The following is a 12,512-nucleotide window of genomic DNA, read 5'->3' on the forward strand; positions in this document are numbered from 1 at the left end:
GAGCCTATAGCCTCACTTTTTTTTTAGTAAACAAAGTATAGTACCTCTTAATTATACAACATGAGGGCAAAAATAATTTATTATAAATGTCTTTATACATATATTTGGTGGGGTTTTTTTTTGTCCTGGAAAAACCTTTCATCTGAGTGTGTAAGGTTTGTCAAGTTTAGTCTTTCTTCATTGTCCCAGTAAGTGTGTGGGATTGTTTGCAGCCTCTTGGCATATTTTCCCTCTTACTGTCTTGTGCCTCATTAACTTGAGATCAGGCAATCCCACCGAGCAGTGCTTAGCAAGTGTCCTGAACATGCTTGTGCTACAGCACACAGGGCTGCTGCAGCAGGTGGGTTTGTACCACCAGTATGACCGTGCTTCACCTCTCTGGCCTCCTATGGAAAACATCCACATCTGTGTGTTCACTCACTGGCAAGTGCGCCTTGTCCTTTAGCCAAGAAACCTTATAATGACCTGAGTGGTGTTTGTTACATGGCTGTTTCTGATAGGTCACTGCATTGTTGGCCTAGAGTATTAGACTCAAAATATCCTGTATTTCAATGTCAATGATGGACATGCCAGATTTTTTTCCTGTTTGCTTAAATGTTCAGTATGCAGGTCTGCTTTAAAAGGAAATCTGGCAAAATGCTGAATCAAAATAATGTTGCTACACTTCTCTGTGGAACCTTGGTCTGTTCCCTACCACAGGCTACCTCAGATTTTGTTAAACACCATCCATGGTTTTGAATCTCCTGTTTCTTGGACTTTACCTACAGGATGGTCTCTTGCAGCTGGATTGAAATACGTTAATGGACAGCAAAACTAGAATGGCTCTGGCTACTGGGGGAAGGGTTGGGGGGAACCTAACAAAACCAACCCCCTCCCTACCTTCTCTCAAGAAAACCTTTATGACCACAGTCACTCCTTGTTATTTCCACTGAAGTTATAATCTTCTTCATTCAGACTTTGGCAAATATTCACTGATCAGTAGTTAGCAACATGACATTAACAGCCAGAAAGTACATGAATTAAATGTACTGTTAGATTATAACTGAGATTGTCTAAAATTTTGTGTAAATATTTGACTTGCCAACTGGAATCATGGCTGACTTCTTAGTATTTTCGCTGTTGTATTTTAAGAGTTTATTAATGTGATGAGTAGCTCCAGCACTGCTGCTAATGGACATTCAAGGATAGATTCACTGTGCTGCAGTAGTTCTGCAGTTGTTTGAAGAGGGGGAGCATTCAGGCAGGTTGACTGGGTGACAGTAATTTTTTCACCTCTGAATCTTCAGTCTGCTAGAACATATTAAAATGTCTTGTAACCTTAGGGTCATGCAAATATTTAGCAAGTTTACTTGCTACTACAAAGTGCAAGCTGTGGTGTAAAAATATGTAATAGTTTAAAACACAGTACATATGCAGTCTTGGGTTTGTTTGTTTTTTGTTTTTAAATCCATATGAAGGATGGTGGAAAGGAATGAAGCAGTTTCTCCCAACCAAATCAGCAGAACATGAAGAAACTCCGGTGCGCTACAGCAGCAGTGAAATTAGTCACCTAAGACCGAGAGAAGTCCCAACAATGCTGCAAACAGAATCTGCAGGTACATTTTACTGTGTTTTGTGGACTATGTCATATATAGAATCATAGAATTATTTCAGTTGGAAGAGACCCTCAGGATCATCGAGTCCAACCATAACCTAACCTAACTCTAGCACTAAACCATGTCCCTAAGAACCTGGTCTAAATGCCTTTTAAACACCTCCAGGGATGGTGACTCCACCAGTTCCCTGGGCAGCCTGTTCCAGTGCCTGACAACCCTTTCCGTGAAGATTTTTTTTCCTAATATCCAATCTAAACCTTCCCTGGTGCAACCTGGGGCCATTTCCTCTCATCCTATCACTTGCTACCTGGGAGAAGAGACCAACACCCTCCATGCTACAGCCTCCTGTCAGGTAGTTGCAGACAGCGATCAGGTCTCACCTCAGTCTCCTTTTCTCCAGGCTAAACAGCCCCAGTTCCCTCAGCTGCTCCTCATCAGACTTGTGCTCCAGACCCCTCACCAGCTTCCTTGCCCTTCTCTGAACTCTCTCCAGCACCTTAATGTCTTTCTTATGATGAGGGGCCCAAAACTGAATACAGGATTCATGGTGTGGCCTCACCAGTGCTGAGTATAGTGGCATGATTACGTCTCTAAGTCCTGCTGGCCACACTATTCCTGATATGAGCCAGGATGCTGTTGCCTTTTTGGCCACCTGGGCACACTGCTGGCTCATATTCAGCCACTGTCAATCAACATCCCCAGATCCCTCTCTGCCAGGCAGCTTTCCAGACACTGTTCCCCTAGCCTGTAGCGTTGCCTGGGGTTGTTGTGACCCAAATGCAGGACCCGGCACTTGGCCTTGTTGAACTTCATACGACTGGCCTCAGCCCAATGATCCAGCCAGTCGAGATACCTCTGTATGGCCATCCTACACTCCAGCGGATCAACATATACATATATATATATATATATGTAATGCCAAAAATTATCAGGATTTTGGCTGCATTTAATTATTTCCTGTTTGGTTTGGGAACAGAGGAGAAATTAATAGTTCTGTTGGCAAGTGCATTTCTTACAATATAAGCTTTTTCAGATCTGTTCTCAGTGTATCATAAAAGCATGTATTATTAATTGACTTGATGTGCTGTGGATGGGCACTTTCCCAAATTAATGCAGTAACTGGAAGTTTCTTTATTTGTACTTGTTCTTAAACCCCATAAAGGGTTGAAGGATTGTTTTTTTTAATGTTTTCATGCACTGGAAAAAATTTCACCCATTATCTTTATGCACAAATCTGAAACATGGCACTTGGTTCCCTGTGCTGATTGTGTGGATTAAATAATTCTTTTGACCTAGAAAGGAGGAGTTACTGATAATGGTAAATGTGCTTTCCTTGGTGAACCCATCATTAAAGGAAGATAATTGACCATGCCTTTGGTTCTGTGCTTACATGTTGATGGCAGAAATATGCAGATGTGCAGGAATTATGACTTCACGGCAGACAGAATTACTTTTCTTCTTTTGGCTGCTTGTCTGTTTTTGCCCAGCAAGCCAGGTTTCTCACCTCCAGCTTTTGTAACTCAGATTATCTGGTGAACTAAAACATCTCAGCTGATGACATCACGTTTCCCCCCTCAAAAGGCAGACCCTCTACTCCAAAGACCACTTTTTATCTGAAGCCCGCCAGGATAATTTCATTTAATTATTATTTTGCAGGGAAGTATGTTTCAAAAAACTTTGTTTTGAGGCAGATTTACAGGATGGAAAAATTGCAGTTTAGGAGGGAATAAGTTTAAACCTGAGAAATCAGGATGTTGTAGCTATCCCAATGCCTTTAACTATTGGGGGAAATTATTTCTTTCATAGCAATTTGGCACTGGAGGACAGATCGATCCCTGGTCTGATCTAGGATAATAATTTCTAGGACACTACTGAGAAATTGTATTGAATGTGATGCCACTGTAAACAAAATTTCCATTAAGTGTGTGTTTGTGGTTTGTTTTTGTTTTGTTTTGTTTGTTGTGCTGGGGCACAGAGTATGCTCAGCCACTGGTAGGGGGAATTGTTGGCACGCTTCATCAGAGATCAACCTTTAAACCAGAGGAAGGGACAGAAGCAAGTTACGCTGATTTGGACCCATACAATTCACCCATACAAGAAGTTTACCATGCTTATGCTGAACCACTACCTATAACCGGACCAGAATATGCAACTCCAATCATCATGGACATGTCCAGCCATCCCAGCACACCGCTTGGCGTTCCTTCCATTTCCACCTTCAAAGCTGCAGGGAATCAAGCTCCTCCACTGGTGGGAACTTACAATAAACTCTTATCTAGGACAGACAGCGCATCATCAGCACATGCGCTGTATGATACACCAAAGGGGCAACCAGGGCCAGGCGCTGCCGACGAATTGGTGTACCAGGTACCACAGAGCGTGGCCCACTCCACTGGGAGTAAGGATGAACTAAGCTCCTAAGTAAGGTAGAATGATGGCTTGTTTTTTAAAAGCCAGTTCCATAAAACTGACTTTTTTCATTTTTAATTGCATTGTTTTGATATTGCTAGTCTTAAATACGATGTTGAACCAAAAGATGTGGTACTGGAGATCCAGGAAACCAGTACTTCTGCCTTTCCTTAAGCTGTATATATAATTACAGCATGTTTCCTGCAAAACCATGGATGTTTTTATTACTGCTGTACAATTGTCTGCCAGACATGAGAGAAGAACTCTTTGAGCTTACCTTCAGTAATTCATAGATGTGAATGATTAGTTGGAAGAAACAGTTTAAAGTACGAATGCCAATAATTTCTTGCTAATGGTACTATTTCTGAGGGAAAACAAACAACAAAACCAAACCTCCTAACTTTCTAAGATCTAAGCACTGTAGCTTCTAAAATTCATTTTACTTTGTAAAAGGCCTGCACAACTTTGGACTTTAAAAATGACTACCAGGATTGATGGCAAAAATCACATTAACTTCATGGCATGAAGTAGTTTTGATTCCAAATTATGTTATTTCAGCTTTTGTTCACAGGATTAGGCCTCAACAGCTTTGTGTTCCTCAGAAGTTACCCAGCACTTTTGTTAGCCTGCCAGAACTAGAATTTGCTGTCTGTCCAATCTGTTTTCTGCCTCATTTCCTCAGGCCACTCAGTCTTGCTCCTTCTTAGGGATCCAGGGGGCACAGACTAAGTCATACAAGCACACTACATGGCAACTGCTTTTACATTTTTCCCTACTAAGTGAAGGCTACTCTGAATAGCACCTGCCTCAAATTCAGACTTCCCTGATGGTCAAAGTGTTTGAGGTGACTGAGTTCAGAAAGGTTCTCCCTCTTCCCCTGCCCTGCCCCTCTCCTGAGTATCTCTTGATGTGTGTTAAGATGTGAGCATATACTATGGTATGTATATACTTTTGTGAGTGCTTAAGGAAGCACGCAAATATTCTAATGGTGCACAGTTTGTGTTATACATGCATTTAGCACATATGGTACGTTTTAGCACAACTGAAAAACTTTAGCCTTGGGGCTTATGATTGTATGTATTAGAAGTATAAAAGATTCCCAAACCTTTGCAAGAGAACCAGTACTGTTCCAAAGAGTGCCCATTACAGAAGTGTTTAATGGAATTGTATCCTTTGTATGTCCCAGTGTCAGTCTCAATTTGAGATAACATTGGCTAGTTTTAGCTAGGTAATTGCAAAATGAGAACAATTTGGATGTCATAGTTGCCATTTTTTATCTTGTTAGAAACAAAGCACAGCTTTTTAACCTAAGTAGTAGAAAAAAATCCATAATTAAAAATGTTTTATTTTTATTGTAACAGCACTGGTGGGAGGATGCTGAATTAATTAATACATATGAAACCCCCTACCTACACATTAGCCCAGTTTTACGGACTTCAGTGGTTACTGTTTGTTTCTGTGATGCAACTCACATCAGCCTTGTTTATTGCCCAGGGTCCTTAAACTAGGTGGAGAACATCCAAATTGAAACTAAAATACTGTTCAGGAGGGCTGCCACCAGTATGGTAACTTAGCACTTGAAAATTTGATTCCACGGGGGCTCTATAAACTCAGTAATCCAGAATTACTTTGTGGCCTGTTCAACATCCAGAATATGTTGTTACATACTCTGTGCTGCCTTAAAGCCCAAGTCTACATATTTTTGATCACTTATTCTCATTCATTGAGTTTTTTTCTTTTTAAGAATTGGGTGTCTAAGCCTAAATGTGAATGTAAGTAAGGGTGGTATACAAGACCCATTTATGAAAAATAAATTCCTGCCTATAGTTGTATTTTTGCTGTTATTGCAACTGTTTCTGCTTGTTAAAGCTAGTCTACAATCTTTGTAGTTTTGCTTAAACTGATGATTTCTTTCCCATCAGCAGCAAATATGACTTTGAAATTATCTGAGCTGATTTTATTTGAAAGGAGTGGGGGGGGGTTGTTTCCACCAAGATGTGACATAGTTATTCCAGCAAGAAACCTCTGCATTCTCAAACTTTAACAGATTAGGTGTAGAAAAAAATTACCATAAAAATAAATGGATGTGTTCAAGTCAGTAAAATTAACAGTCTTGGATTTAATTTTTACTATGGGCCAGGTATGGTAGAACTGTGGATATACTGTACACTAAGATGGTGTAAGAATTAAAGTTTCGCTATAGTGGGTTAATTTCTTTGAGCAACCATAATGCAGTTTCATTATCTGAGCAGTTGACTGGAATGGTTGTTTTTAAGAATTTAAAAGTCCCTTTTCTGAAAGAAACTGGTCCCAAGTTTTGCTCCCTGCTTCCATCTTTGAACATGTCTCTGCTAGGTCTGAGAAGTTTGAGTATGTAATAGCTGGGTTTAAAATGTATGCTATGACCTGTCCAACACTGATTCCCAAATGGAAGTTGCATGATGCATTTAAGATCAGCATTCTCCTGTGCACAGTACAAGCAGAGGTACATTTAATGGGTCTCTCTTACATGTGAAGACATATGGATATAAAATGTATTTCAGTCTTGTTTGACTTGAGTATTCTCCCAGAATGTATGTTCTTACCTCAGCATGTATTGTAGTTGCTCAGTATTTGTATATGTTGCTAGAACTTAGACTGTATAAATAGTGAGGGATTTTTATATGTATGTTAAAAAGTATTTTAAATAAATTGTACATAAGTATAGCTCGGCATGTTTGCATTTAACACCTTATAAATAACTCTTGCATTTCCAGCGTATAAATGAGTTAGATATGAGTTAACCCCTTTTGCAGTATGGTATGCCCTGCCTCCAAGACTGACATTGTTTTGTGGCAGGTGGTGTATGCAGCAATCACCCACAGAGGATGGGTTGGCTCCTGCCCCATCTCACCAAGCCTGAGAAGTAGTGAACTGACATCTACTCGTGCTCTCCTTGTGGCTGGAGTCTGCTGTGGGGGCAGGTGCTACTGATGGGAGGCAGCTTCCCTGGAGTTAGCTGCTGCTGCCAGAACGCCAGCTCTGAAGTCCTGTGTGACAAGAGGCTACAGCACAGCAGAGGCAGCTGCCCTCTGTTAGCATAATGAGAAAGTCAGGCCCTGGTCCAGTGTAACCCATTACTTAGATGCAGAGACAATCTCCGACCAATCAGCACACCACCTCTGTACTGGCAGAAGGGGTGCTAGTTATTCTTCAATTAGACCATGGCTATTTGCTAATTACTGAGAAAAAGCTGCTTTTGCTTTCAAAGCTTTATCCTTCTTTATCTTAATTCTAGCACTGCAGTTCCTAAAATAAGGAAATCATAATTACTCTTCTTTTGCAAGTAGGTTAAAATTGGATCCTACATGGTTTAGTCCTGTGCTTGTCAAACTGCAGCATCCTTGTAACATTACAAGCAGACTTGTCTTCAGAAAATGAATCCCTGCTTTAGTTGACCAGTATTCTAGGGGGACTGTTCTCAAGTGGGACATCCACCTGTGTGAGGCACAATACTTGCCATTTCTTTATCTGTCGCTGCATCTTGTTAAACACACATTCTGCGTTTAATGCAACTTGCCAGAAATACTGTTACTTCAGCTTGGGCTGTCACAGCTTCATGTTGAAGGTTTTCCACATCTTGGATGATGTGGGGGGGACAACACACCAAACAAAAAACCTTGAAGCAAAAACATACCTCGATTTCTGAAAGCTCTCCAGGAGCCAAAACCACCCTACTTTTACACACCGTAGTAGTGCCTAAAAAGTCTTTTTTAATTACTTTCCCACAAATGCCATGGAGAAATGGCTAAAAGACTGGGGGAAGTTAATAAGCCAAGTATTCTGTTCACTACACAAATAGCACAATATTTCTAAGAAGAAAAGTTCCTGAAAAACTTTCTATGTAAATGAATGAAATTTGTCTTTCATCCATAAGTGTTCCACATTTGCACTGTTTTATGCAGATGAAAATTGAACACTTTTTATGCTTGCATTCAGCTTTCTTCTCCTCCTATACTGGGACTTTGCAGATGTCTTTTTGCAAGCTGAAAGAAATTCCTGTAATTCTACTGGACACTTAGATGTCTCGTAGCATTAAAAGTTCACTAAAATGCACTTACTTCAAACGAGTGATGCTGACCTGTGAGGAGCCAAGCACTGAGGAATTGTTACTGTACACGCTGTTCCAGTGAAAGTCAGTTTTGGAAGTTGTCTGGTCAAACTTTTCTTTAGGTAAGTCTTAAAACAATTATTGCTAAGGTAATCAAATATACCATGGTTCAACTTGAAGAGATACACAGCTATCACTTCTGAGAAACCAAATGATTGATTGGTGACCAAATTCTGATCTAAAAAAACACATATAAAACTTGAAACTAGTGTCAGTTTTCAGCACTCCCAGAAGTTTATACCAACAGCTGCTGTTGCCTTGCAAAAGAAATGCTATCTTTTTTGTACATATCATGACAGTACCGACATGAAATTGGAACAAAGAGCCCTACCTACATTCACATTGGCAGAAGCCTAAAAGAGCTTCTGAGTGTACTTCTGTCTGCATACTGAACTTATCAAGGGTGACTAGACAAACAACTCTGGTCAAATTATAATAGAATCACAGTCTACCTAAAACCAAAGTTGTTAAATAGTTTTGTGACCCTTTTAGATTTTTTTTTGCCTTTTTACATGGCTTTAAGCAGTACAGAGTCCAAAACATGCGGCATGCAACTGAAGGGGAAAGTGGTAGTCTACAGGTCAGGTTTCACCCTAATACAATGCCACAATACATTATAATAGAAAGTAATATAAGACTTTAAAATTATTTATGGACTAAGTGCCTGCAGTTCACTTGCCTTGCCCCTGAACATGCTGCGGCTTCACGAGATTCTAGGTCTCCAAAACCAGCTTTTGGAGACAATGGGCTGAGTGCCAGAATGCATTCTGCTCAGGAACGCTCCTTCAAATTGGCCTAGTCTCATACATGAGTCTTTCTGAAACACAGGCAAAAAGAGTTGACTTTTATTAGTAAAAAAAAAAAAAAATCCATGCTTTATGTATCAAACAGAAAATACATATTTAAAACAGCTTATAAAAATGCATTGATTAAAATATTCCCTCAGAAATCCATGAAACAGGTCTATTCAAGTCATTCTATAGGTTTACTTTAGAACCACTTGAAAGTAGATTCAAAGCTATGTTCTACATTGCAGTTCTGTACCTTCAGAAATTGTGTGAAATTTTTTCTTTCTGCATCAAAAAACCCTTGTAACTGCAAAAAAATGCTTTAATTGTCACTTTAACTACCTCTGAAGTAGACCATACCACTAATATGTTTAAATGCTGTAATTATTATTAGGAGAAATTACCAAAAAGTAGGATTTGGTAATTAAGTTACACTAAAGCACTTTTATAAATAAATGGTCAGATTTTGGTTTGATACCTCACCTGGAAAGCAGGATGCCCAGCAGTATGACTGCTTGTTACTACCATGGTTTATTGGTACGTCCACAGTTAGTTGTGACTTTCTGTGCCTGCCGAGATCCTGCTGCAGACTCTCCAGGCACAGGGATCACACAAGCAATGAGGGGAGACCACTGCCTGGTCACAATCCAGCACCAAAACAGCCACTCAGCACCACCACACATGGACTCAGGGAATCATGTTTCCTTTGCTCCTACAAAAAGCCACAGCAGTATTCAAAACCACCACCAATAAAGAGTTGTAGTTCTTGCACCGATAATTACTTTCTTATTGTTTCTACAAGTTCTTGCATTTCTTTCTGTTGTATTAATAGAAGCACCATTGCCTGCTGTACAGAATATTAATACAGCAGGCATTAATTCCCCCTATGGAGGGAGGAATGCATTTTTATTTATCTAAAGGGAGGAGTTATGCCAGCTTTATTACTACCAAGATGCCTAGCACTTGCACAGGAGAGGAAAAATAATTTGCTAAAATACATCCCCATCTGAGAAGAGCTCAGCTTCCAGCACTGTGTTATTACTACTCTAAAGGAAGTAAAATCATAGACATCATAGAATATATTGAGTTGGAAGGCACCCATAAGGATCATCGAGTCCAACTCCCTGCTCCTCACAGGACTACCTAAAACTAAACCATATGACTAAGAATGTTGTCCAGATGCTCCTTGAGCTCTGACAGGCTTGGTGCCCTGACCACTACCCTGGGGATTTCTTGCACAGAGGTGCCCATGCGCTGGTTTAGCATGGCAGCTGTGGAAACTTCCACCCAGCATCAACCTTCTGTCTTTTGTCTGCTGGTGCAAGCTCTCCTCCAAAATACCTGACAAGCTCCTGCACAATGGAAGGTTCATATGTGAGTTCTGTCTGCTGCTCTGCAGTGAGAAGCACTTGTTTGAGTCTCCTTCACACAACCATCCACTTTTATTTTTTTCTTAAAAAAAAAAAAGAAAAAGAAAAAAAAAAAGGGCAGGAAGACAATGCTCTTTCAAGTTTGGCTGAAACTGGCCCATGGGTTTTGGCAAAAGATAGGGCACCACAGATAGACCACACAGAAAGCATCAACTCCTTCAAGAAAAGGATTTGAAAAAGCTCCATAATTAGTCAGGAATTTCCTTTGGTGCAAGCACAGCATAAAAGTGCAGCCTCTGTCAAGGCTTCTAACAAAACTGCTCAAGAAAGGAAAGCAGGTGGAGGCAGACAGGAGAAAAGTGGAGTGGAAGGTGTTTCTGTCACAACACATATACCATGTCTTCATTAAGTTTTGAAAAGCTGGTCACACTCCCTGACCTGTCAATGACTGCAAAATTTGCAGTCCTGTTTTCAGTGGAAGTTTACAGTATCAACTTAGATGGACTAGTTTAAAAGGCAAACCTTGGTTCAACAGTTAAATGACATTCCTTAGCTGCCAAAGTCATGAAAAGCTCTCTATTTTGTATTTCGTGAACTGAAGAGGCAAGAAAGAGTTTTTCGTAGCAATTATTAGCAACAAATTAGGAATGGCTACAAAGAAAACAGGGCAGAGGGAATTTTAAATGATGAGGACCTTTAACCTAGTAGTTTTTGTACTTTAAGATCAAAAGGCAGACAAGTTTCACACATACCTCTAACAGGTTGCAAAGTAATTAAGAGCTTGATGGAAATAAGCCAAAATAGGCAGTGATATTTCATACTCCTTCATTTTTCAAAGGGAGAGAAAACAGAACTTCACTTTTAACAGTCACCTCTGTTCTACCATAGTAAACTCATCTTAAAGGAAAGATGAAAATTGGACAAATCACTGCAAGACTACTCAGTAGAAGTAAAAGACTTTAAAACCAGTGTGCACTGTTATACAAAATACAATATAAAGAAACTGACCAGAAAAAATAAGAACAAAGGTCTTTTACAATTACCTACATTTCAAATTCTGCCATTCAGGCTACAAAAGAGTGTTGTAAAGATGACAGACTCCATGGAGAGGAGCAGACAGGTACCACCGCAGCACCACAGTGGCAGAGACTACAGGGTAGAGTGCAAAATCCAGACAGCACTGAAACCAAGCCTAAAACCAAACTGAAGCCTGAACCATGCTGACACAAAGCTGACACCTACTCTACGGGAACACACAGGATTTATGAGGTCTTCATGCGTTTTGCCTTACTTAGCCACTTTTATTCCCTTATTTTTATGTTGCTCCATTTTTTTTTTCTTAACCGAAAAGCCCTTCTGTTCTTCAGGGAGCTCACTTTAAGTAGAGGTCCAGGGAAATCCATCTCAAAAGCCCCACCCCACAGAGGATCCCATCACAAAGTTGCATAATTTGCACGGGAACTGAAATAGGGATGTATAATTTACATTTGCTACAGTCTAGCAGATAGCAGTACCATAAACAAGAGTGCACATGGACATGAAAATAGTACTTGCCTTGAACTGGTATTTCATGTATAGCTCAATCTTGTGACACAGTAGTAAAAATGTCTGATTCACAGGAATTTTGCTAAGATTCAAGATTCGTTTTTAGCTCCTGTTGTGAACACAAAGTAATATTCCACACAAGAAATAACAGCATTGTAAGATACACACAAAAATATGAACTCATATGTGTATGTGAAAAAGCTACGATAGAATATATTCAGGATTCATTCAGGATTGCACTTGTAGAACAAAAATGAGAATATTCTCCAGACACTGAGACAAAATACTGCAAACTCTGCTTTTTTTCTTCAGCTTTTATGATGACAATTTTGGAACAAAAAACAAAATGGAGAAATCCCAAAGGAAGTCCCTAAGTCATCTATATTACTCCAATGTCTCCTTGTGCCCCAGAAGACTGACTCATTGAGAGCAAAAAGTTGTATTTTTCAGTAAAGCTCAGATAAATGTTTCATAACTTTAAGAGATTTCCCAGCTGCAGCTTCATGCAACAAGAAAGCATTGTACTGGTCCAAAAATTCATTAATGTAAAAAGGTAGCCAGAACAGGGTTTGTAGTTCTCGGCCCATGTAACACCATTTTATCTATAATCCTGGAAACTCATCTTCCTTCAGACAAGTGGGCAAAAAGACTTCAT

At 39.8% G+C, this 12,512-nt stretch overlaps 1 protein-coding gene across 3 annotated transcripts in view; it reads left to right on the forward strand.

Moving 5' to 3' along the window:
* DCBLD2 (discoidin, CUB and LCCL domain containing 2) overlaps positions 1 to 6,709 on the forward strand; it is a 48,189-nt gene extending 41,480 nt beyond the window's left edge. For all 3 annotated transcript variants that reach the window (XM_082043022.1, XM_082043021.1, XM_082043023.1), the window contains 2 exons: positions 1,458 to 1,595; positions 3,571 to 6,709. In XM_082043022.1, the coding sequence (XP_081899148.1) occupies positions 1,458 to 1,595; positions 3,571 to 4,016 (584 nt within the window). In that variant the 3' untranslated portion in view covers positions 4,017 to 6,709. The remainder of the gene's footprint in view (positions 1 to 1,457; positions 1,596 to 3,570) is intronic.
* The last annotated feature ends 5,803 nt before the right edge of the window (positions 6,710 to 12,512 follow it).

The sequence above is a fragment of the Streptopelia decaocto genome (genome assembly GCF_964273445.1).
Source record: "Streptopelia decaocto genome assembly, chromosome: 1".
In the NCBI taxonomy this organism is placed as follows: domain Eukaryota; kingdom Metazoa; phylum Chordata; class Aves; order Columbiformes; family Columbidae; genus Streptopelia; species Streptopelia decaocto.